Raw genomic sequence first — 25,977 nt, forward strand, 5'->3', positions numbered from 1 at the left:
CTTCTATACAGTCAACACATAGCTAGTTAATGGAAGTGAAGGATTAAAACTTGGGTTTCCTGAACTCTAGGGGGTGGGGAGGGTGTCTAATTTCCATCAAAAGGAGCTGTGCCCAGGAAAGGGCTATAGAGCCTACATGGGGACAGGGTCCCCGGGCTTCACCTTTGACTGCAGCTACAGCAGGCCCTCGCCAAGTTAGCAGTCTCGGGGGGAAGATGAAGAAAGACGAGCCACCTTCCGCTTGGGAATGGAAGGGGTCAAATGGATCTTCAGCCTCCCCTAGTGGTTTCCAAACGTTTAGATTTTGTGTGTTTCTCCACGTCCCCTGTTCACATGCCCTAGCTGTGTCTCCCACGGGGGGCACAGCTGGAAAAATCACGGCTGTTGCACCTGAAGATATTTCTCGGTAGTGTATTTGGGGCTCTGTGGCAATGAGACACACCCCTTGATGGGCCGGAAGCCAGGGCCAGCCGCTTCCCAAGAGTGAAGGATGCAGACAGTCTTAACAAAGGTATCTGGAGTCACCGCCACACAGGTCACTGGTCACACAGATCCCAGTTGACCTGATCTCATCCTGAGAAGTCTTGTAGGGCACTTCAAAAGCTAAAATTTCACCTTTCCCAAGTGTGGCACATGCCTTTCTATGACAGCGAACCTGCCTTTGTTGGTAGCATTCCTTCCTTAGGGTCTGGGGGGTCTCAAACCACGTGCTCTCAGGACTCTAACAGGTAAGGTAAAGAATGAAGCTGGCCAGGGGCACCTGGGTGGCTCAGTTGGTTAAGCGTCTGACTCTCGGTTTCAGCTTAGGTTATGATTTCATGGTTTCGTGGGTTCGAGCCCCACGTCAGGCTCTGCACTGATGATGTGGAGTTTGCTTGAGAGTCTCTCTCTCTCTTTCTCTCTCTCCCTTCCCTGCTCACACTGTCTCTGTCTCTCGCAAAATAAATAAATAAAAGTTAAAAAAAATTTAAATGAAGCAGGCCAATGTAAGACCGGGGTGACCTTGGAAGAGCAAGCTCGTTCTCATTCAAAGGTTTTATAGCCCTGTGCTGTCCGTGCAGAAAGGCTGAGCAGGTCAGCCCCCCATCGGCACCTTCTGAGGCAAGGAAAGAACGTGGTGAGGTTCTTCGCCTCACCTGGTGCCCTCGCCAGCGCCCTGGGACCTCGCAGTGCCTAGGACCTTTGCAGAGCCTGTTTTCCTCAACTGCACAAAAATGGGTTTCTAACGCTTGAAGGCACCGCCCCTTCTGACAGTCGGATTCCGTAATCCGTGATGGAGGACATGTCCCCAAAACAACTGGAGCCAGGGTCTGTCTGACATCTGCTTGCAAAGTGCCCGCAGGCCTCCTTGGTCTGGGTGACGTTTAGCGCTGGTGTTCTCGAGGCCTTTGTCGGATGGGTTTGTGACATTCTCTTTATTAGCCTTCCGTGCCTGCGCTAAGGGGACGGGCACTGAACCAGCGTTCTGGTACCCCTCTGTCAGAGGTTGCTTTTTGCCAGTGTTCTCTTCTTTCTAGAAGCCGTCATGAGCTGACGAGCTTAGAAAGGGTGTTCTCTTCGTGTTGTTTCAGGGAAAATAGAGAAAGTCAAACCTCCTCCACCCCCCTCACCTGAAGGCCCCAGCTCGCAGCCTGACTTAGCCCCCGAAGAGGCTGCCGGATCCCAGCGGCCCAAGAATCTGATGCAGACCCTCATGGAAGACTATGAGACACACAAATCTAAAAGGCGTGAGAGAATGGATGATAGTAGTGTAAGTTTTTCCTCCTTTCCTCCTTCACTTCTCTGAGGGTGAACGGCGGTGTGGCATGCGGTGTCCCAGGTCAGGCACGGGTGTGCGTGTGCTGCTCTGGCCAGCATCCTGGTTCCAAAACCAGTTTTCAAATGTGTGGTTTAATATGCCTGGAGTTGGGTTTGGGTTTTTTGCCCTGTTTCCCGAAAGTGTTGATCACACGAGGGGAACCGGGTCCCTTTGCTGCCGAGTGTCACTGGAGCCCTCAGGGGCAGCTGGTACATGGGATGCTTGGTGTGCGTGTTGGGTGGGGGTGGGGGGGGGCATGTAAGGGCAGCACGAGAGGAAGGACACGACATCCTGACCTCATCCCCAGGCACCAGGGAGCTGATCGCTACCATCGCTGGCCCGCTCCGTAGAGATTTTATTTCCCTGGAGAACTGTGGCGATGCCCTTCCTTCCGTGTCTGTTCTAAGCGACCCCCATAAATGTGCCACAGCGGTGAAAAGGCTGAATGTGTTTTTGGGCTATTACCAAGCCTGTGCATACAGTTTGGCAGGAAAGAGATATTTTAAATGACAGTTAGAAACCGCAGGGCTACCCTGTTACCCTCGACACTCAAGACCGTTGCACGTGACACTCACATGAGCCCCGAAGGAAATCATCTGCTCTGTGGCTTCTTTCTCCAGTAAGAGATGTGAGGGCTGCTGTTTCACATGGCCCTCACGGCCAGGAGCCCAGGGACCAGCCTCAGGGGCCCATGCCCACCTCCTGGGAGTCTGGTGGCCTTAGACTCTCCACACTCCCATCCCCACCCAGTTTCATTTAGTCATAAATAGCTCGACTCAGCTGAAGACACCACCCAATTTACCTGGACAGTCCTGGCTTGTGCCTGTCGTCCTGGTATCATTTTTACCAGCATCCCCTTTCACTTTAAAAAGTGCCCCAGTTTAGATGATAAATGATTAGATCACCTTAAACTTGAATGCTACAGGCTCACAGCAGGATTTCCATGCTGACTTACTGCCTTGCATATCCTGGTTGACTAACCTAAAGGGTTTCTGAAATTGAAGCCAGATACTGAATGATGCTTTTAAAATATTTAGTGGTAAAGAAAGCAAACACATGTACAGCAGCCTGGTGACTCACTTGCATCCCCAGGCTCCCCCTTGGGTGTATGCCTAAGCTGTCCGGAAAACTGATTCTGGTACTCTGTTAGGCTGGAGCGTTCGGGGGCCATTCCTCATCCGCACAGTGGGCAGGAGCCTGGCCCTTGGGGGTGGCCGCAGACACTTCTGTTGCTTGGGCTCCCTCCCCAAGCCCATAGGGCTTCTGCCCATTAAATCACCTTAACCAGCCCTTCTTTGCAGCCCTACTTAAAAAATGGAGTTTACCTTCAGGTATTTTCTGGGGCCTGTGCTTTTGAAGCTTCGTGCTGTAAGTGGCTTCTTTTCTCCCAATGAGTCCACACCATATGTCAGCAGCTCTGGCGGAAGTTGGCTTAGTGGACCCCTTGCCTTCTGGCATGGAAGGGGAAGAGCAAATGGAAACACTTTGCATGTGACCCATGCAAGTGTTTTCTGAGCACATTCCGCCCATCTCTTGTGTGTGCCTTTTGTGTTGGAGCGCAGATATTAGAGGAAATGCCACCCAAAGAAGTGAAGAGCCCACTCGTACTCATTCTACAGGCAGAGGCTGACAGCTGCCTTCATGCAAACTCAGCCTGCAACCAGATCGGATTTCCCCTTTGCATTGAGGAAGCTACTTGGAATCAACATTTTAATATACTGCTTACCCTTCACTTATGCAATGAAGTGGCAACCTCCTGTCTCTATTTTTCTCAAGTAAATAAACATTTCAGATAAGGAAGAAACCTATTAACTGATTGGGCTGTTAACATCCCCAGATGTTGAAGTCGAAGCCAAGTGTTTTGCACCGTTCTTGATATTACAAGAGAACCAAGCCTGCTGTTGTAGGAAATTCTTAGGAACAGGACAAAACTTATCCAATGCACTATTATATCCTCTTTTAAGAGACCTGAAACTTCAAAAACATATTCGGATTGCTTCTAAAGCAAATAGATGATCATCAGCCAAACTTCATTTTAGAACCACGTCTGACCTCATCTCTTAGTCTTTTTAATTCAGGGAATCTTTTCTGCTGTATCTACTCAGTCACTGGAGAATGTGTTGAAGTTTCCCTGCAGGAATGAACAAACCTTCGTTTGTTTTCCTAGCCAATTTCTGGCCCCTTCTTTAATGGTCTCTTCTACTGGAAGACGAATAATAGAGAGCAAATGGATTGCCTGATGTTTGACTCTGTAACTGGCTTCCCTGCCCCAGAAGCTGGTAGTTCTGTTTCCCTGGTTTCATTCACCCACCTTATTCTGAGGGGGAAACATGGCTTCTAGATTGTCCACCCTCTGGGAGCCTCCCCCAGCTCACCTGAGTCCAATGTCACCTGACACATCCAGGATTCCTTCCAGTAAGTCACTTGGCAGCACTCTGAGTCCCTCACACATGATCAGGACCAAACCATGTGTTTGCCCATAGGAGGCAGCGAGTTCTTTCTGGTTGGAATGGAAAGAATTCTTACTTGCTTGCTAAGGAGAAGGAAGACCTAAAAACCAAATGGAGCAACCGTGAAAGAAGTATAGTGATACATTAGACACAATGCTATTATTGAGCATGAAGGACAGAAGGAAGAGAAGACAGAGAAGCCAAGGGAAGCCATGCCTATAGTTCTCATGAGTAGTTTTTGCCAGCCCCCGAGAAAACTATCCTGGCCATCAAAACAGATTCATTCCCCCACCCCAGAGCAGCAGTGGTTGCTGGAGTCCTGTCCCCAGCTCATTTCCAGCTTACGTTTTCCCACATTATAAAAAAAATCATATGCAGGACAGGAAGGAGGCCTCTGGCTCGTGGATCCTTGCCATGAGGATGGTGTGAGGGAAGCAAGCTGTAGCATTCAGTGGCCTTTTTGATGCCCCTGAGCTGTCCTGCTCTCCTACTGGAAACAAGGTGACGGTTCAAAGAACGATAGAAGATGAGAAATTAAATCGTGCCTCTCTCTCTTGGACTATCTACCCACAAGTCACTGCATCGGGAATATTAAGTTTTCTGTAGATGTTCTGCTCATTTTGCAGTTGGTGAAAAAGTCAATAACAAGAGAACAGGAAAAAGCCCCTTTTCCTGAAACGTTATCCCCGAATGGCCGTCACTAGCTCAGACCTTGAGCAGGTGCCCATCTGCCGGGGACCTTCTTCTGTGTGATGTAGTCACCAGTGAATGTCTCCATGCTGAAGCCTTCAGCCAGGCCCCACTGACTAATTGACCCCTCAGCTAATTTGGGGGTAAGGAGGTTGCTCTCCTCACCCTTACCCCCTTACCCTGGCTGTTTACCAGCCTTTACAGGACCTTTGCAAGAACGTTTAAAATGGTGCCATTTTTCATCTTCCGGGATGCATCTGCCATGCTGTGAGTGGAGTGGGGGCACTGAACTTCAACCCCCACCCCCTCAGCCTGGTGCTTTTGTGCAGTGCTTGCACCGCACACCCAGATGCAACAGTCCTCTTCTTACTGTGGGCTTCTCTTATCTGGAACTGTTTTCTCATGTGGAAATGCACCCTTATCTGGACCCGATGACATCTCTGGTCAGTCATGTAACACATGATGGACTGATGAATCATAGTTTCCTAGAGGGTTCCTTGATGCCTTGCAAAGGAAGGATATGTGGGCAACAGTGTTTCTCTGGCGAGCCTCAGAAAACAATGGGTTCTTGAGTCAGTGATGCCCTTGAACGGGTTGGTGGGTTTGCTTTCTCTTTCTCAGTCAGTGCTGGCCTGCACCCAGATCACAGGCTCCTATAGGCATTCAGTCCCAGCCCCACATCTAGCACAGGATCTACTTTTGGTGGGCTTTCTACTCTCTCTCTTATGCCAAAAATAGATACTGAGAAGTATTTCAGCCATCCCTGCCTGTCTTGAAATAAGAAAAGGCCTCATGTATTCTCCTGGGCTAAGTCAAAGCTGGGGGCTAGCAGTTATTGCTTTCTTGAGAGTTTCTCGCACACATTGCCCACCAACCCAAGACACCCCGTGGCCCACTGTCACTGGGTGGATGAGGGAAGCGCATCCAGGGCCCCACATCCCAGGCTCCACGGGAAGCCCAGCTCACAGTCAACAGTGTTTCCTGCTGCCCAGATTCCTCCTGCTGCTCACACCCTGCTCGGGTGCGAAAAGGGGATGAAAACTCCAAGTTCATCAGCCCCTAGTCATCAGCCCCATCAGTACAGAACTATCATTTTGAAGCTCTTATACATTAGAAGCAGTTAATGAACACAGACATATGATCCCACCTAACCAGCCTACGATTGCTAACCCCAAGGATCAAGAAACGCCTCCGGTGCCCTAGCTGTGTAAGTGTGAGGTCATCACCACACTTCCAGCGGAGGCTCGCCAGAGTCGGTTCTTCTGCGTCACTTCCCATAGCTGGCCCATTTTTTCCCTGAGCTTTTCTGGTGGAGGCTTTTAGACTCCTACAGATACTAAAGGGTCACTTTAGCTGCTACGTGATCACCCCGCTCCCAGGAACTTATCCAGGCTCCCAAGCTAGCGATGAGGGAGGCTGTGGGCCTTCCCCAGGCAGTGCCGTTCACAACTCCACTGCAGAGAATCTGCCTCTACACACCTCCGAACCACATCAACTCCTGCCTGTGGTTGGGGCCTTCGTTTTGTGGGACAACGGGCTCCGGGACTGCTGTGGGCTCAAAGGAACTACAGGAAGAGTAAAAGCTGTTTGGCTATAGATTCTAGCAAATCCAAAATGGCCATCAGAGACCTTGCTGGTGGGCAGCTGGTTGCATACCGGGGCAGGGCAGAATCTTGTTAATTCAAAGCACCGAAAATGGAAGCCACAAATCTTGAATTAACAAAGTATGGCTCATCTGATATTTTTATTAATGAATAACAGGGTTATCTCCTTGCTCCTAAACTAATATCAGATGAAGCAAGTCTGTGTGGGTGTGTAATGGTCTCCCGGTGTCACTTCCCCGCTCATCTGCCCCCAGCGTGGTGCTGGTTCCCGGCTGCGGGTGTTGTGTGAGTGTGTCTCTGCTGTGTACTAACCCTGCTCTTTTCCCTCTCTGCCAGTACACCTCTAAGTTACTGTCTTGCAAGGTGACTTCCGAGGTACTTTTCCACTTGTTTGTCGTGGTGTTCCTGCATGCCTGACCCAGGTGCATGCTCTTGTGGTTAAAGGAGAAGGGCAAGAAAGCAGCTCGTCTCCATATTTCTTTCTTCCAGCCTTTTCGGAACTGGGGACTGCCTGGAAGTGTTGGGGTGTATGCACCAGTGCTACCCGCTGCTGTGCGGTACGGTGCGGTGCGGTGCGGTGGGGCTGGAGAAGACCCCCCCCGCCCCCGCTCACGGATCTGGAGGGTGTTTGCACTCAAGGGCACGGACGGTAGTCTCTCCAGGAACCAATAGCAAATCTACTCCGGGGTCCGATTAGAAAACATGACAGCTTAAGAGGACTGAGTTGTTGATTCTGACCAGTCCTTTGTTTGCTAGAACACAAATCCAGAGAGTTCCGCTCCGTAGCCTCAGGACAAGTTACTCCAAAACTGAACCATTCCGGTGCCCGCTTCCCTCCCTGCCCCCATCTCTAAACCTCTTTTCGTTTGTTTTAGAAGCTCCTTTACGTATTGAATTCCCCCAAATCTCCTCCTTTCTCTACCATTTCCTTTTACACAGATTTCACAAATACCCGTGCTATGGAACGTCACGGTGTTTTTCATTTTCCTCTAATTTTTAAATATTTTTCCTTCTTAATGGGAAAACGCTATGTTTTGATTTTTTTCTCTTTAGCATTTTACTATTTTTAAAAGAGTTACTTCAAATCTACAGAGCTGTGGGGAGAATCATTGACTCATTGGCTCAGTTAACGATCTATTGAGAACCTAGTACGTACCGGGCACTTTTCTAGGTTCCAAAAACAGAGCAGTCGACAAAACAAAGTCCCTGATGTTACGGAGCCGACATTCAAATGTTCCACTGAGAAGAGATAATAAGACCATAAAGCCCACATTTCCAGCTTTGACCATTCTTAACATTTCATAGTATTTGCTTAATATTTTGAAAATAGATTAATATGGTAAATACGACTCAGGTGCTCTTGTTACTGCTCCCAGTCCCCCCTTCTCTCTCTCCTGAGGGGTAACTTTTCTTGAGTTGGGGCCCATCATTTCTATGCATGTTTTTACATTTATATTTCATATGTTTGTATACATGAATAACATCTTATGGTTTTGCATGCTTTATAACTTTCTAAAATTGATATACTATAGTGTCCTCCACTCTTTATTCTGTCTACATTGTTTTTTTAAATTAGTTTATTTCTTTTGAGAGAGAGAGAGAGAGAGCATGAGTGGGGAGGGACAGAGAGACAGGGGGAGAGAGAATCCCAAGCAGGCTCCACGCTGTCAGCACAGAGCCCAATGTGGGGCTCAATGTCATGAATTGGGAGATCATGACCTGAGCCAAAATCAAGAGTCAGACGCTCAGCTGACTGAGCCACCCAGGCGCCCCTGCTTACGTTGTTTTTAGACGTGTCCACATTGCTACTTAGGGCTCTACTTCGTTCACTATAACTGCTGTATAGGATCCCTTTGAAAGACCATATCGCTATTTATTCATCCTCCTATTTCCTATAGAAATGTTGCTTGGTTCTCTCTCTCTCTTGATTGGTTCACTTTTTTTTTTTTTTTTTTTTTTTTTTTCTTTTACNTTTTTTGCCATTACAAACAATGCTTCAGTGAATGTTATTATACATATCTCTTTGGATAACCTATGGAAGAGCTTCTCTCTATATGTCTAGGAGTGGAAGAACTAGTTATATAGGGACGATACATCCTCACATTCATTACATATTGCAAATTATTCCTCAGAATGGCTGTGCTAACTTATCGCCCAGTATATTTTTAAAACCTCCCTATTTTGCAAAATCATTAGAACCAGAGATGGGAGCTGATGATGATCAGTAATTTTCTTTCATAAAATATAAAATGAATATTGAGAATATCGTTCCCTGTATCCTCCTCAGTGACTAATTGTGGTTCTCATCTTGGCAATGGCAGTGGAAGAATTGGGCTGTAGGCCCCTCTCCCCTTTGAGTTAACACCATTAAGAATAATGAAATTCTAATCAAATATATCCAAGGAAGATAAAACTGGTGCCAGTCTATCTTCAGCTGAAGAGGAATTTAGGAAGACAAAATATTAACGTACATAGGGTGACTGACCGATGTTACCTTACCCCTCTGCCTTTTGTTACACTCCCCCCCAAATACAATCTTCTCTGTTGATTTCTATGCAAAGTTAAGCAATTGGCTGGAATTCCCCCAAGCACTAGAGAAAGGAAATTAATATAGAGGGTTGTTTAAAGATAATTGATTTTTTCCCCTCCCACCGGCTCTAAATCTGAATTTGCAAAAGCAATAAAACCTTAAATCAGGGTTCTCTATTATTATTTTTAAACTTTTTTATGTTTCCCCCTCTCCATTCCTGTAGAGAGTATTGCTCTTTCTGTTGCTTCTTCCGACAAACTATTTTACTGTTTTTAAAAGAATTATTTCAAATCTACAGAACTGTAGGGAGAATCACTGACTCATTCACTCAGTTAACAATGTATTGAAGATCTAGTAGGCACATAGGCACTGAGCCACAGAGGGGCCTGGTGGCCTCAGACATCAGCTCCACACCCAGGATTCTGGGTGCAAATCTCAGCTTTTCGTCCACCTTGACATTGGTCACCTTAACCTCCCTTTGCTTCAGTTTCTTCCTGTGTGAAATGCGAGTGATAATAGTGTGAGTCCCACAGAACAGTAAGTGGCTCACAAGTACTTGTGATGTGTTTACTATATTCCTAGAGCCCGGAGGCAAGTGCTTTTTTTTTTTTTTTTTTGCCCAGAAAAGAAAAGAATGAGCGTTAGGAGATAAAGTCCATATGCAGTAACTAAAGTGTCTAGATTTGCTCTAGAGAAACACACAGACACACACACACTATAATACTACTTTGAATTAATTATGGAACAAATGCTTATTTAGATGAGCGACCTAAATAAAAGGGCTTGGCCTTTGAACCTTCAAAAGGGCCATTGTAGGGTGGTCCCTGAGCCAGTCCTAGATCAGAAACCTGGTCTACCTGAAGACAATCTGATCGCTAGGTTGCTGGCTGTTTTTCTAATGACCCGTTTATTTTCCTGTCTTTGCCATTCCAAGAGGCTCTAGATGTCCTCAGAAATTCAGTATCATGTTAAGTGGCATACAAATGAGAGGAATGAATTAAGAGGCCTCGTTATTGGTGTAAGTGAATTCTTTGGGCTGCAGCAAGCAAATATTCCAATCCAAGCTGTGCTAAATATTTTCATAATTATAAAGATTTTCTGGCCCATAATGCTTTCTGGCGGCTAAGCTCTGTGAGGGAAGAGGGCGCTCTGTCCTCAACCTAAAGCACTGTGCCTGACAGTTAGTAGGAACCCAGTAAGCATCCATAAGATGGACAGAGAGACAGGTTATAACATCGGTTCCTGAAGAACAAAGGAAACTGAATTTATTTAAGATGATTGAGAATTACAATAGAGCATAAATAACAAGACAAGGGCCCATTTTCTTCAGAGCCATGATTCATTTTTAGCTTTTCTAGAAGCCTTTCAGTGTGCCTCTACAACCGGCTAAGCGAACAGATGAGCATCTTACACAACGTAGAGCTCCTTATCAAAATGCCTTGTGTCTGAACACCACTCAAGAGCTTACAAAGCCCCTTCACATACGACAGAAATGATTATTGTTTGTAAACTATGCACCAGGGCCTATGCTAAGTGCTGTACGTACACTGCCTCATTGATTCCTCAGGCCAACTCTGAACCGTATCGCTTTTATGATGCCCACTTCACACATAAGACAACTGAGGCGCAGGTCCCCCAGTCCCTAGGGTTTAAATCTAGACTTGCCTGGACTTCGTAGTCAACACTGCCTCCCTGGGAAGGCGGGCCGTGCTCTTTCCGTCTTGCAGATAAAGAAAGAGATGCCGTGCACAACACCAACGTGTTCCAGACAGGACTGGAAAGAAAGTCCAACTTCCGGTTCCAGTCCAGTGCTGTTTCTCAGTACTATGTTACCACGCACTGACCTTCTAGAAGAATCCTCTATTTAACTCTACCAGATTTGGAAGCCTTCTTTGCTCCTCCTACTGGTTTCTTATTCTCAGATATCGAATAAGTGACCGTGGCACGCCTACACGAGACACTTTATGACATGGCTTTTGTGCTTAACAGTGCGCATTCATTTAGGAGACATGGCTGAGGGCCTCCTACATGTCAGGTCCAGCTGTCCCTGCTGGGGGCACTGGGGACAGCTTCCCAGAGGAAAGCGCACTGAAACTGTGGGAAGCATATCCATTTGTCAGAGGTGCAAAGAAGCAGGTTGGGATGGACCCCCGGACTGTCAGTCTACCCAGAATTTGCCTGTACCTCGCTTCCCACCACTGCCCGTAACCCGCATCTCCTTGCTTCTCTAGAGTTGCCAGCATCTCTGTCCTTGCCAAAATGATTGTTTTTAGAATCAGCAAAGCCTTCACTGCAGTTTGGATCATCAACCAGTGTTGGCTCTGCTAGACTTTTCATTAATATCAGAAATAGCACATCCTAAGCTAATGTCACAGTAATTTAATTGGTTGGCATGCATTGGCTCACTTGTGGTGCAGTGCCATGAAACTGAGCCATTTCTCACATGTTGGCAACCTGAATGTCATCCATCTTGATCAAACTAAAGCTGGAGCAGCCGGGCTGAAGTTTTCCCTCAGGAGTCCACAGGCTGTTCTAGCGACCGGAGGGGAAGGAGGCCTTACCCTGAGGGTGGTGAGCCTATCTGTCCTTGATGTTGTCACCTTGCATTTTATTTATTAGCATCTGTGGCCCTGACATTGCATCATCTTGCTCAGATTGCTTTTTACTGGCCTGGGAAACTATTTTTCTTTCCACTTAGTTTCTCTTGGAAGTTTAGTGATACCAAAGTAGACTTTTATGATATCAACATGATCATAGCTTATGTAAATCCACAAAGCTTGGTGGATTGAATCCACACAGGTCCAGTTTGGAATTATTTTCCAGTTTACTTCTTTACAAAGAAACTAAGACAGTGGCTAGCTGTGCTGTCCAGTATGGTAGTCGTAGGGTCCATGAGGATATTAAAACAAAAATTAAGTAAACTTAAATATTTAATTTCTCAGCCATATTAGCCTTATTCCTAGTGCTCCATAGCCATGTAGCTTAGTGGCTACCATATTGATGACACAGATAGTGATGTCCACCAGACAGCACCGATCGAATAACAGGTTGAGATCTGTGTTATCAACACACTCAGTGCAGAGTCAAGAGGTGCAGAACACTTCAGGGGAATTAAATCTTTCTACCTTGAAAACTATGGGTCAAATAGCAAATGAAATGTGGCTAGGAAATGAATGCATATCCAGAACCAACCCACCTGCTTTACTGACCATGTCTCTCCTTCCTCCGAGCAGTATCAGACCCTGTTACTTTCCCTTTATTATATGCTATTGAGGGGGAAGGAGGAAAGACAGGGAAAAGTTGATTTGTGTACATAAGGAACATCCATGAACTCTGGTTAATTTTTTCCCCTCTCTCTTCAGGTCCTTGAGGCCACACGGGTTAATCGAAGAAAGAGCGCCCTGGCCTTGCGCTGGGAGGCGGGGATCTATGCCAACCAGGAGGAAGAGGACAATGAATAACAAACTTCCTTCCACCCAGGAAGCTTCTTTGGTGCTTGGGTTACCAAGAAACCAAGAAATCAACACATCGAATCATTTTAATGGGATATTTATTAAAGTGCAAACAAACTCCACAATCCTTATGTAGACCGGAAGCTGCAATGACCAACGATGAAAACCTACAGTGAAAAGAAGCCCACCCACCACACTCTGTAAACAAACACCCAGGAGTCAAAAGACAAAGGATTTTTTGAGACTCAAAGAATCGCCTGGATTTGGACCCATCCACAGTTGATCCAAAAGGACAAAGCAGTTCCAAGCAAGTCAACACGGTAGCTCCAGGCGGAATTGAGACCAGCCTCGCTGGGTGATGACAAACACTGGTGACAGGGCCATGTAGAGCCGCAGAGCCCGCGCTGGTGCAGTCTACAGGGCGCAGGGTACTCCCTGCACCGGTTCCTCGCCGGCGCTCACAGCATCAGAGGTGTGGGAACAACCCGATTTACTCCAGCAGCCAGCCATAAAACGAAATGCAAGTCTCTCTGTATCTGCCCAGGAGAGGCAATTAGGATTCCATTTCTCTTACATCTAATTGTTTTTAATTGGGAGCAATTAATGATCGCAATATATACAATCCACCTTCTTAAGACAGTTTTTCTTCATGTTGCAAACACCATCGATTCTACACGAGGGGGTTGAGAAAGAGGGAGAAAGCCAAACCAAATGGATTATTTTAGCTTTAGGATCTCGTCTGCTTATAGTATTGACTAATTTGCCGTTTATGAGAACACATTTTCACAATTAAGTTTCTTCATATGAAAACTATATTTAGTGGGCAACAACTATTTTTATGATGGGATGGGGGGAGTATATCCATGTATAAAATCTGTACACATTCAACAGCTTGGCTCAAGATGGTGGGGGTATTTTTAGAGTGGCAATAATTGAAAAAAGGGCAAACTGCCTTCGAGAGGCAGATGACAGGAAATAAAAAGGTGTTTATATTTTATATTATAAAGTGGACCTTAGTAGGAAGAATGAAAGATTATTTTGGATCAATCAGAAAGGAAACATTAAAGAAAGGTCATGAAAGTAGACTGAGAAACAGGGAGGGAGAATGTGGGGAAAATAGGAAATAAGAGATATTACTTATTTTTGCTGAGCAACCAGCATTTTTCAGAATGATAAAGAGAAAAATTTTAGAGTAGAAATCTAAGTGGAGGCTTGGAATCAGCTACAAATCCTAAAGATGGTGTGTGTGTGCGTGTGTGTATGTGTACGTTTGTGTGTGTGCACGTGTGCCCACTCATGCACGTCCATCTGTGTGTTTGGGTAAAGTGTGTGTACAAGGATTAAAATTCCAGAATGCTCATGGGACAAGGGTGTACAGTTATTTCCTCCAAAGCTGTTTGCCAGCGTCAGGAGTGAGTCAGAATTTCTTTTTTATGAAAAGGGATATAGAGGCACTGACCTGATGCAGTATTTGTAATATTAAATTGACCTAACATGGTATTTGCATGAGTCACAATTGCAAAGTTTTGAGCGGTTTTGTAATTTGACACTTAGAAGAGTACCGTATTTATTCTCATGCTTTGTATTCATAGCTTAGTATACTGTAGAGGATGCCAGCTTTATCTTACTGTCATTTAAAGCAATATGATAAGGGTATTCAATAATTGGGTGCCCTGAATTTCTGGATGAGAAAAGTTTTTAATTCTGGCCATGAGAAAACAATTGACCAGCCTTTCTTTTTTCTATTTGTTTTGAAACTATGGTTTTTAAAAGAGCAATAATGAAGCCAGACCTCACTAAAATTCCTTTTTGTTTTTATATTGTTATGTCATAGGCTCTAATATGTTATTCTGACAAATAACGATTCCACAACAGTTTGTATGTAGATGTTAGGCACATTACCTTTGCTTCTTTTTATAGAATAGTGGCGACTTTAGGGGGAAAGTTTATTCACAGACAAGCGGTGGGCATAAAGTAAACATGCAACTGTCTGATAACTTACAAGGATCCTTTAAAACTGCCAAGGGAACCTGCAATTTGAAGCCAAATTCTAGAGGTCGGTGGTTGGAGCCATCTTTATGTGGTTTATTCTCCTGAATATTGTGAAAAATATTCAACAAAATGTGCTAGCCACTGGGGACACAAAACAAATAAGATCCCCGCTGCAAGGAATGCGTTTTTGCGTGGGGGCATGGAGACAGCCATTCCCAGGAAAATGAGGTCTGTGTTAGGTTAGAAGTCCTGACGGGTGAAATGGGAGCACCCAGGAAGGCTGCCCTGCCTGAGGATTTTCAGCGTTCCCATGGCAGGCACGAGACTAAAAGATGAGACAAACGCTTCCTGTGGCCCCAAGGCACAGTGGCAGCTAGGATGGCTGCAGAGCAGAGGGGTTTTATGAGATGCACAAAAAATAAAACAGGCTGCATGTTTTCCGGACTAACTCTGAATCTGGTAGAGAACACAGACATGGTATAGACAAACCCTGGCTTCCACAAGAGGAAACAACCCTCAGGACCAACCTGAAGTTTTTTGTTGTGTTTTGAAGGAAGCCATGTCCCCACCCATCTTAAGCCTACTTTTGAGAAGACAATTTGCAGCTGATGGATAGCTTAGGAGGCCACACAATTCATGGACTCTTTTGGAGGCAGACAAATTGGCCTTTGACTACAGTTGATTGAACCAGAAGCAGGCATAACATTGCCTGGAGTTCTAGCGCAGTCCTTTGGTCCGTGCTCCATGTGTAGACAGGGCAACAAATGCAGAGTTTCTGTGAGCGTCCCGCAGTCGTGACGCTGTTGAACTGTGGCCCCTACGTCTCCAACATTTGCTTGTTCCCTCTGCTGGCCTTCTGATGACTGCTGTCTATTTCCTTGGTCCACTCACTTAGAATCCTCTTAAAATGTAAATTGTAGTTCCCTTGGAAGAGCCAGGTTTTCTCTGTGCTCTTGAGTTTTTTACTCATTCAGAAAACACTGGGCTTCGTACATAGCATCGTGCTAGGCTCCGGGATCCCAAACGAACCCCTTAAACCTTCTGAAGATGCAACAGACCCCTGGAGGAGAGTTATTACTGCCTAATCCACCAACAGGAAGTGGCTTGTCAAAGAAATTGGCCTCTGATGCTCGTCCCTGCCCCCAAATAGCACGCAAGCTTGTTAATCTCAACTATAACACGTGTTTAGATTCCGTAGATGTTAAAAGCTTTCCTGAAAGTGTTCCTTTCTACAGTGTTTATAGATGTTCAGTTTCCTCCGGAGCTGATTAACTACTGACATGCCTTGGCTCTCTCATCCAGAAATTATGGAAACAGGGTCTGTCAGTGGTAGGAGGCTGGGCTGTGTTCTCCTCAGATGACACAATGCAATTTCCTTGCCTCTTTTCACCTCTGCATGCTGCCCGCCCTAGACAATGACATATACGCAGTATATAGATCAGTGTCCACATATATACACAACACAACACACGCATATATAAAGTGTAACAAGAAACGCTAAGACAGTGTTGACTCTTGTCTCTGATGACAAACATTTTTCCAACTCAAGAATGGATGTAATTAAACTATGTATTGAAAAAAAAATAGCCTAAGTGTTTAGAGATGGTGAATATATCCAGTTTTAGTGACAGAACCAATTTCCTGAATTTTAAGCATTGAGTGAGCTACCAGCTTTGATCTTGTGTTGCCCTTTTACCCAANGAGGGGGGGAAACAGCAGCAATACTGTGTTTGAAAATTATACTCTGTATCTGGCTCTCCTGTGTATGTTAACCACTTAAATGTTATTATCCTGCTTCGGTTTTATAGTGATTGTGAGGCATTCAATGCAAGTATACAGTTATTTTCTCATTAAAACTCAGTGTGTGCTGTGTTTTTATAAGCGATGGCTACTTGTTTGACCGGGGGTGGAGGGAGGTTGGAAGACGGATCTGCCAAATGGTGACACGCAGGTGCCCTTGGCCTTGACTTTGGTGTGTCGGCGTCTGCTGCTTGCACACTTGAGCCACGAAGGCTATACCAGCTGCTGGGACACCACTGTGACAGGCTGTCCCAATGCCCCTTTTGGCCATGCTGTCTCCGGCTGTCCTGGCTAGAGCCTGGAAACCACTGATGTGACCCCAGAAATGATTTGGGTGCCTCTGGATGAGGTGGGTGGACCCCGAAGTCAAAGAGATGATGGCTGGGCAAACAGTAGGACAAATGGTTAAAACTCAAGCTTTGCACGTGGGTTCTAATTTTTATTATTACATACTCAGCACCTGTATTCAACTCTCCTCTGAAGAATGGAGGATTTCAGACTGTAAAGAGCATATGAAGACCACAGACTCATCAGGAAGCTTCTTCCCCAAATTTCCTCCTGCCCTCCCGTCTACCCCCTCACTATCGCTTCAGGGTCCTGCTGCCCTGCTCACTGTCTGGCCCCTCACCCTTACTATGCCCCAGACCTTCCATCTTCTGCCCTCCCCCACCACCGCCCCCCGCCCACCCTGCCTCTCTCCTTGGGGTCTCTTCTTCCATCTCTCCCTATTTATGTGACTCTTTCCAACATTCTGGAGCAGTGGAGTTGTGATCTGCTGTGGATTCAACATCCTGGTCCTTTTTGCATCCATCACCACTGTCGTCTGGGGGGTGCTGGGCAGAGCCAGGGAAGTCAAGGTTCACAGGACTGGGTACTCAGAAAGGTCACAGAGTCTGGCATGTCGGGGTAGAAGGGATCTTCAGGGATTCTCACCGAGGAAGGTCTTTGCACAAAACCAATGTGAGGCATGAAAATCACTGATATGTAGAGGGCGGATATGCAGGCTTTTTGCTCTGTGCCCTAGACCTGTGGTCACTACTCCAGGTTCATCCCTCCCCGTATTTATTGGTGTCAAAGAGACAATCATTGTGAGACACATGAGACCATGAAGTTACTTTGGAGCATTGCTCATTTTAATTGTGGGATTCCTGTGCCGTAGAGCGTGGTGACTACGTCCCTCCCTGCACAGAACCCACACAGAATTCAGAATTGAGCTGCTAGGAACACAGAAAACAAGTGGGGAATTGAAAGGGAGCCTTTAAAAGATGATACTAAGGCAAAGAATGGGTCTTCAGAAGATACCCGGAGATGGCATACTGGCAATTTCTTTAAAAAAAAAAAAAACTTTTTATTTTATCTTTTTATTTTAGAGAAAGAATGTGAGCAGGAGAGAGGGGCTTCCAAGCAGGCTCCATGCTCAGGGTGGAGCCTGAGAGGGGCTCGATCCCATGACCATGGGATCATGACCTGACCTGAAATCAAGAGTTGGATGCTCAACTGACTGAGCCACCCAGGCGCCCCCATTCTGGTAATTTCTAAATGTTGCCTAAGCATTCAGATGTCTTCTTTCTGAGAAGGAAGAATGTTTCCCCAATAAAAAAAATTTTTTTTTAAATTCTGCCATGACCTAGTAATCTCAGGGTCAGTCAGCCTTGATGGGAGAATATGGGAGAATTACCCAGATGCTTTGTTCTCGGTTCACAGGTGGTGGGCTCTGAACAATCAGAATGGATGTGCAGGCACCTGGCAAGGTAAAATCACAAAATCACAAATCTCTCTCTCCTTTGCTTGGTTTTTCTCTGCCCACCCACTGAGACCACATTCTGTCTCTGCAGGGGTCTTCAGCTAGTCAGTGATTCCCCCCCACCCCCACCCCCACCACGGGAGCAGTGGCTCTCCTGCCGGAGCAAGTCTCTGTCGCCTGGAGGGTTCATTAAACACAGATTCGGAGGGCGCCTGGGTGGCTCAGTCAGTTAAGTGTCCGACTTCGGCTCAGGTCAGGTCACGATCTCGCAGTTCGTGGGTTCAAGCCCTGTGTCGGGTTCCGTGCAGGCAGCTCAGAGCCTGGAGCCTGTTTCGGATTCTGTGTCTCCTTCTCTCTCTGCCCCTCCCCTACTCATGCTCTGTCTCTCTCTCTTTCAAAAATAAATTTAAAAACTATAAAATTTTTAAAAAAAAAATAAAATAAACACAAATTCAGGCCTCACACCCAGCGCTTCTGATTCAGGACGTCTAGGGTATGCAGCCCAAGAATTTTCTAACTAGTTCCCTGGGGCTGCTGCTGCCGGTGGTGGCCCAGGAACCTCACTCTGAGAATCACTGATCTAGATTAAGTGATGACTAGGGTCTGGGCACCACTTTCGTTTGGAAACGAGGAAACTGATGCATGATTTATAAGCAGCAGATATAGTCACATGTCACTGTGGGTTGTTTTGAATATTTGTTGGTGGCTTCTGTGCATTTATGCAGCATATCAGCTCAACGCTCTGTGGGTCTTGGTGAAGCAGAGTGTTGATTCCATTCAGATTCTCGAGAAAAGACACCTCCACCACCCCCGGTGAAGGGGCTGAGCAGATTAAGAAAATGTGAATTGAGGATAGTATCTATATATCTATATATGTTCAGACTTTGATCCAGGGTAAGATCAAGGGACTCATTTGATCTTTGGAAGAAGTTTTTTTTTGTGTGGGGTGATAGAAACATCAGAACTCCATAAGTGTTGGTTTGTTTTGTTTTATTTTGATCTTACTAACATGGTTGCATAATTTGAGATGAGATACAAAATACAAGGTAATTCCTATTTGGTCTAGAGCAGAACTTCTCAATTCGAACTCCATGTGAATCACCCGGAAAAAGCCTTGAAGTTTGGATGCAATTGGTCTGGGCTGGAGCCCAGACATTAACACACGCTAGAAGCATCCCAGAAGAGACTACTATGTACCAGCCTTGCGCCTCACTGCCCAGTGCCGGCCCTAAACCCTGGCTTCACTGCACATAGGATCATCAGGTGTTTTTTTTAAAGATATTGGCCCTTGGGCTTCACCCCAAGAGTTTCTGATTCATTTCATCCCAATTGGACATGGCTATGAACGTGGGCATGTTTTAGCAGCTGCCAAGGTTGGCAAGGTTGTCCTTGCCTCATGACCTGACCCTCTTCAGAAAGTTATTGGCGGCAGCATCAAAATGAAATGAGTAAAAGGCCTCGAGGGACTGAACTGTCCCTCTCACAGGTTGACCCAGCAGACAGAGGGCAGTGTTGGTGACTGAGGGAGGGACTTTGCAAAGGGCCTTTGTTACTCCTTCTCTGATACTCTCAGCTCTGCTCGTTTCAGCCCTCCAGCCGACAGCAGGCCCGGAGGTTAAAGCTTTTGGGTAAACTGAGGAATGAAAAAGCTACAAGGGAGGCATGTTCTAGCTGCACACTGAGAAAAAGCCCGAATGGACGAAGATCAAAAATGTCACAGGATTATTTCTGGGAGATGAGGCCAAGATCATTCTTTCTGTTTATCTCTATAAGCGTTTGCGGATTTCTCTGGTATAAATATTCCTGCAACGGCTGATTTTAAGACACCAACAGTTTAACAACTGGTTCCCAGGATCCCTGAATATGTCATAATTGAAAAACTACTGTGATTAGAAAACACAGGGTATCCTAGAGGTCTGGAGCTAGAGCCCTCATTAACAGCCTTCACTGGCTCTGAAGTGGCTCTTCGGCACCAGTGCCAGCAGGTAGCAATCAGGGACTCGAATTCTGACCATCTCGTCTAAGGATGGTGATGAGTCCCAGATGGTGAAAACAGCCAGCCTAGGTCACATGCACGCGCCTGTGGCCAGGGTCCGTGGTGGAGGAAAGGGGAGGAAGGGATGCTGGGAAGACCACATATGTGACCCCAAAGAGCCCGTGTTGCAGACGATGTCCTTGGTCATATCGGTATTTCCATTGTCACTGTCAGTGTCTCTCTGACAAACTTTTGGGATCACACAGGGACCTCAGCTTTGGGGCTCCCCACTTTTTCAATGGAACCTTTGACCACTTGCTTACTCTAGGTTGGGTTTCTGACTTCTGGAGTTGCTGTGGGGAATGAATATAAATGGTTGGTACAGCTCAGAGTTTACTTCCTTGAAAGCCCTGCATTCAGTTAGCAACTGCTTACTAAGTGCCTACTATGTGTCCAACTCAGATGATTTCAACTGGATTGGAAGAGCTCTCAGCATTGGGAATGTGGGGACAGAGCTGCTCCAAAGTCAGGCAATGCTTCCACACCTGCATGTCAGATAGGGCCATCCTTGATAGTCTGCAGTGTCCGCGCATGCTTTTAATTATTCCTCTGGGCATAAGACCCATATAACTGTGTTCTGGGCAAGAGAGAGATCCAAGTGAAAAGATATTTAGTAGAAATCATAAATATCCCAGAATTCATCAGTGGAGGGTCAAAAGGTGCTAGGAACTTGCAAGGAGACATGTAGGAAGGAACTTCCTTAGATGAACAAGAGGGCTGCACAATCACCACATTGATCATCAGAAGGGTGGCGTTTCTCTCTGTGGTCACTGTTCACCTTTGGCTGCAAGTATGAAGTATGGCCACGAGGTGGCAGTGCTCTCTAAGGTGAAAGCAGCTTTCTCAGCCAAGAGCCAACCCCAGGGGTCTGGACATTGCTCACTCTTAACACAAGACAGGGATCCATTGAGATCTTACATATAGCTACACCAAAAACACCAAAATGGAAACCACCACATGTGCAATCCTACATGGAGGTCAAATGTGGCCCTTTACTTACACTTACAGTTCAGTGCAACATTGGCTGTTGCCACCAGGTGGCAGTGGACATCTATTTGCAAGCTCCCAATGACAATGGCTCAAAGGCACTGCGCTGAGCGCTCTACGTAATTATTTCACTCAGTTCTTACAACACTCTTTGAAGTACATACCAGTAGCATCATCTCCATTTTACAAAGGAGGAAACTCATACTCAGGGAGTTTAAATAACTCGGTGCCCATGACAAGACCAAGGGTGGAAGGAGGATTCAAATCCCTGCAGCTCTCGTCCCCGACTTTCCTTCTCATCGACTTGATTCAATAGCAAACATACCTTCCATCCTGGTCCTGGGCCAGCTCTGCTTTCTCTCAGCTCAGGAGAGCACGCCCTTAGCACAGACCAGCGCCAAGAGGAAGATGGGGCTGACACCTGGAAACGGGGTGTGCACATCGAAGTGGGGCAGTCTGCTAAAAGCTGCCATCGTCACTAAGAGCCAACACATTCTAAAAGTCTGGTTCCTTCCAACTGGGCATGTGGTCTGCCCTCTACATCATCACACATGCCTACTGAGTCATGCAAATATCCTCGTGGGCCCTAGATATTATCTCCCGCTGTCTAACCCAGGCGCGTTTTCCTTGGCTCCTACTGCTCACATGCACACACACACACACACACACTCATACACACACACACACATTTTACAGAATCACTCCAATTCTAGATGTCTGCTTCTGTACTGGGTAGGGTAAAGTTGGACTGCCAACAGAGAGATCCAATAATTAATTCAGTGTCTGAAAGAAAATACTTTATTTCTCTCTCACACTACAGTCGAAGGGGAGAGCATTCAAGGTCTGAGGGCAGCTTTGTTTAAGTTAGCATCTTCTTCATCTCGTTCCTCCATCCCCTCCAGGACCTGTGGTCGTGGGTGTGGTCTGGCTTTAGAAAATGGTAAGATGCTGTGAAACCATTTACTGAAAACATAGCTGTGCCCGTTCCCTGGATCCTCAGTGGCCGTGGCTTCCCTGCATTGATTAAGACAGTAGACTGGCTTTTAGAGATTAGGAAACTATTTCTAGAATTTCTGTTGCTACCACAGAAGCCAGCATGGGAACAACCCAAAGGAAGCGTGAAGGAATAAACTGTTAAAAACGTGATCTAGCTTGCACATCCTCTCTCGTACATAGTCCCCATCTAGTTTATCCTTTCCGGAGTTATAACGGCACAGCCCATGGGGAGAGAAATAGTTACAAGGACAGATGAGAGGAACACAGAACTAGAAAGTCCTCTGCAGTCATCAGGATATCCCATGTGTTTTAACACAAAGGGCAACGCGTGCCTCCTTGTGCGTCACAGGCCCCACTCGAACACCCACATCCCACAAATCCTGGATATCCCGGAAGCAGTGTTGGCACGCTTACTGGACTCCTGAGAAGGTTTCACCTGGGCTGGGGAGCCTCAGGGACAATCGCCGATAAAAATAAGCCAGCTGTGCTCCACTGCCCATTATGGAGCGTCTCTGGGTTATGCAGCTGCTTGTACTTGAGCTACCTTCTCTGAGTTGCAATCCACGCAGATTGACCCTAAGAAGATGCCGGTGGCTGCTGAAGATGTTTGCCATGTTTTTCAGCCTGAGTTCACGTCAGCTGGTCCAAAACAACCTCCCGCTGCCCGCAGAGCTGCTGGAGCATGGCGGGGACGCTGCAGGATGTACTAACGGAAGATAAATGATGTTCTCTAAGCACAGGTCCATGAGTTGTTTGGGGGGGAGGGTTGTATCAATCTGCCAGCAATGCTTAGTAGTAATAATGGGGTTTATGATCTGCATCCGGTTTTGGTGGAGCCTGGGGGGTTTTGACCACTTAAGGCTGGCCACGTAGCTTCAACATGCCTGCAAGACCAACTCGCTCTAAGAGACTCCCACCACGAGTAGGCTTTCGGTTCCTTCTGCTCAGGTTCTCTGCATGTACACCGGTGAGGATGTGGGAAAGAAGACCATTTCCCGACAGTGCCACACCCCTTCCGATATGTCTCCTCTCCTCTATCACACCCTTTGCCTGTGACAAGGCTGAAAGTAACACGTTTGAATCCTGTGAGCCCTGTCAGCAGCAGAGCATTTAAGGTAATTAATGTGCAATTAACACACATTATCTTTCGATGCACCTTCATAGTCTATTCCTCACGTCACCTAAACCATCTGCCTGCTAAGTGCACTTGGTCCTTGGCAATCAGTCTGGTGACTTGGAAAGGTAAAGAAAGGCTCATTACAAGGGGAAAAATGAGGGCTCTCAGTTGTAACTCTATGGCCTCCATAACCACACTAAAGAGAATTCAGGTGATTTGCTCAACTAGCATGTAAGATGGAAAAGCACAAATCCTCTCCCACAGGGAATCCGTCACCTGCACGGAAGTGAGCCAGGACACCGTAGAGCAGCTTTCCCAGAAGGAAGGCAGCTGGGAAAAGAGATGAGCACCAGAACAGAGCCCCGTGGACGAGACAGAGGGATGCACTCAGATGTGAAGAGGGAACCACAGAGTTTGCTGGGTAAGCATACATAACTTAAAAAAAATTTATTGAGGTGAAATTCACATAACTATAATTAATCATGTTTAAAGTGAACACGTCAGTACACTTAGTACATTCACAATGTTGTACAACCACCACCTCTCTTCAGTTCCCAAACAGAAACCCCATAATCATTAAACAGCCGCTCCTCATCACCCCTACCCCAGGCCTGGGCACCCACGAATTGACTTTTGTCTCTATGGATTTGCCTATTCTGGAAATTTCATATAAAGGGAATCATACAATAAGTGATCTCTCATAGCTGGCTTCTTTCACTTAGCTTAATGGTTTCAAGGCTCATCCAATTTACAGCATGTGTCAGATCTTCATTCCTTTTTAAGGTTGAGTAATATTTCAGCTGTGTGCATACACTACATTCTTGTTGTTGCAATTATTTTCTTTTTGAGAGAGAGAGAATGCATGAGTTGGGGGGAGAGAGAGAGAGAATCTTAGATTCCACACTGAGCATGGAGCCCGACAGGGGGTTCAATCCCACAATGCTGGGATCATGACCTGAGCCGAAATCAAGAGTTGGTCCCTTAACCGACTGAGCCACCCAGGTGTCCCTGATAGACCACATCTGTCTGTCTGTCCACACACTGATAACCATCTGAGCTGTTTCCACCTTTGGGCTATTGTGAGTAGTGCCGCCATGGACGTGCATATACACGTGGGAGTCCTCACTTTCAGTTCTTTGGGGCACACACCCAGGTGTGGGCTTGTGGAGTCATTTGGTGATGCCGTCTAACTCCACGCATAACTTTCCATCGCACCTGTGTCAGGAGTTGGGAATTAGCAGAGGGTTGTTGGAGAGAAAGTTCCGAGAACTCAGAGTCCCACCCACACAGAGGGGGTGGGGTGGCTGCGTCTCCTCGTGCTGAGAGAAAAGGTATTTAAGCAGCTGTTCTATGCTCTCTGGAGACTGAGAAGCAGGGGGTTGGTACAGGACACCCCCGAGCCCTACAAAGCTGCCGGGTTTGTAATAACATGGCAAAGAGAGCTGGCTGTGTGCACTAGGCCTCCTTTCTAGAATTTGCGGGCACAAAGCATGGTGCAGGTGTCCAGCGGAGCAGAGATGGGCTTCTCGTTCAAGAGATGTGAGGTTTCCTTAGACCCTGTGCATGGGGCTCCCCAGGGAGGGGCAGGAACAACAACAGAATAAGCTGGAGGTTCACCCCTGCGCGCAGAGGAGCCGCAGACAAGTGACGGGCAGCCAGCCGGAGCAGGGGGGAGATCATCCCAAGTCAACGGAAGACCCCAGCGATGAGAGGGCGGGTCTCCAAAACCAAGAAAGAGAAAGTGTTGGCTTCCATTCCTCCCCTGCCCTTTCATGGGGGTATTAATCAAGTAAGGTCTTGCCTCACCTCCCTTCCTCCCAGCCACTACCCACTCCCAGCCCTGGAGAGGACAGAAACATCTCTAAGTCGTTTAGGATGAGAACTAGAAGCTCCAGATAAGGCAGCAATAACAGGCTTCCCACCCTCCCTCTGTGGATGGACATCTAGCCCCGAGCTGCAGAGGAAGTTTTACCTTTCGATGAAATCAGACATCTTTACCTTTTTAATAATGACACTGACAGGACGCATTAAGTTCTGTACTGAAAGTGTGTTTTGTGACTTCATGGCCAAAGCACATCTCATTTCTGTGAGTGATCAGAAAAGTGACTGGCCCAGCCATGAATTTCATCCATGACCATGGATTTTGTTTTCAATAAAACAAAATAATATAATAAAATGCAAGGGTACAGTATAGACCAGAGCAGTTAGGTAAGGTTTGCTGTTGGCATTTTAATTCTTTGGGCTTCTGGTCATTGTTACCGTAAGTTCGCTGGGGTAGGGTGTGGTGTTAAGAATTGGGATGGGGGCTCCTGAGTGGCTCAGTTAAGTGTCTGACTTTGGCTCAGGTCATAATATTGCAGTCCGTGAGTTCAAGCCCCACATCAGACTCTCTGTGCTATCAGCAGAGCCTGCTTCAGATCTTCTGTCCCCCTGGCTCTCTGCCTTTCCTGTTCATGGTGTGTGTGTGTGTGTGTGTGTGTGTGTGTGTGTGTCTCCCCCCCACTCAAAAATAAACATTAAAAAAAAATCAGGATGGCCAAAGCTCTTGAGGTTCACTGAATTGAATGTTGCTTAAAAAGTGAATTTCTGGGGTGCCTGGGTGGCTCAGTCGGTTAAACATCCGACTTCGGCTCAGGTCATCATCTCACGGTTCATGAGTTCGAGCCCCGCATGGGGCTTTATTCTGGCAGCTCAGCTTCGGAATCTGTCTCCCTCCTTCTCTGCCCCTCCCCCACTCATGCTCTGTTTCTCTCTCTCTCTCAAAAATAAATAAACATAAAAT

At 46.5% G+C, this 25,977-nt stretch overlaps 1 protein-coding gene across 3 annotated transcripts in view; it reads left to right on the plus strand.

Annotated features, from left to right (window-relative positions):
• The window catches only part of LOC144236229 (PALM2-AKAP2 fusion protein-like), a 130,162-nt gene extending 113,952 nt beyond the window's left edge, over positions 1-16,210 (plus strand). For 2 of the 3 annotated variants that reach the window (XM_077769844.1, XM_077769845.1), the window contains exons 3-4: positions 1,572-1,750; positions 12,435-16,210. In XM_077769844.1, the coding sequence (XP_077625970.1) occupies positions 1,572-1,750; positions 12,435-12,533 (278 nt within the window). In that variant the 3' untranslated portion in view covers positions 12,534-16,210. The remainder of the gene's footprint in view (positions 1-1,571; positions 1,751-12,434) is intronic. The other variant, XM_077769848.1, reaches the window with a different exon arrangement.
• Positions 16,211-25,977: the final 9,767 nt, after the last annotated feature.

Source organism: Crocuta crocuta, unplaced genomic scaffold, assembly GCF_008692635.1.
Source record: "Crocuta crocuta isolate KB4526 unplaced genomic scaffold, BGI_CrCroc_1.0 scaffold95, whole genome shotgun sequence".
NCBI lineage: Eukaryota > Metazoa > Chordata > Mammalia > Carnivora > Hyaenidae > Crocuta > Crocuta crocuta.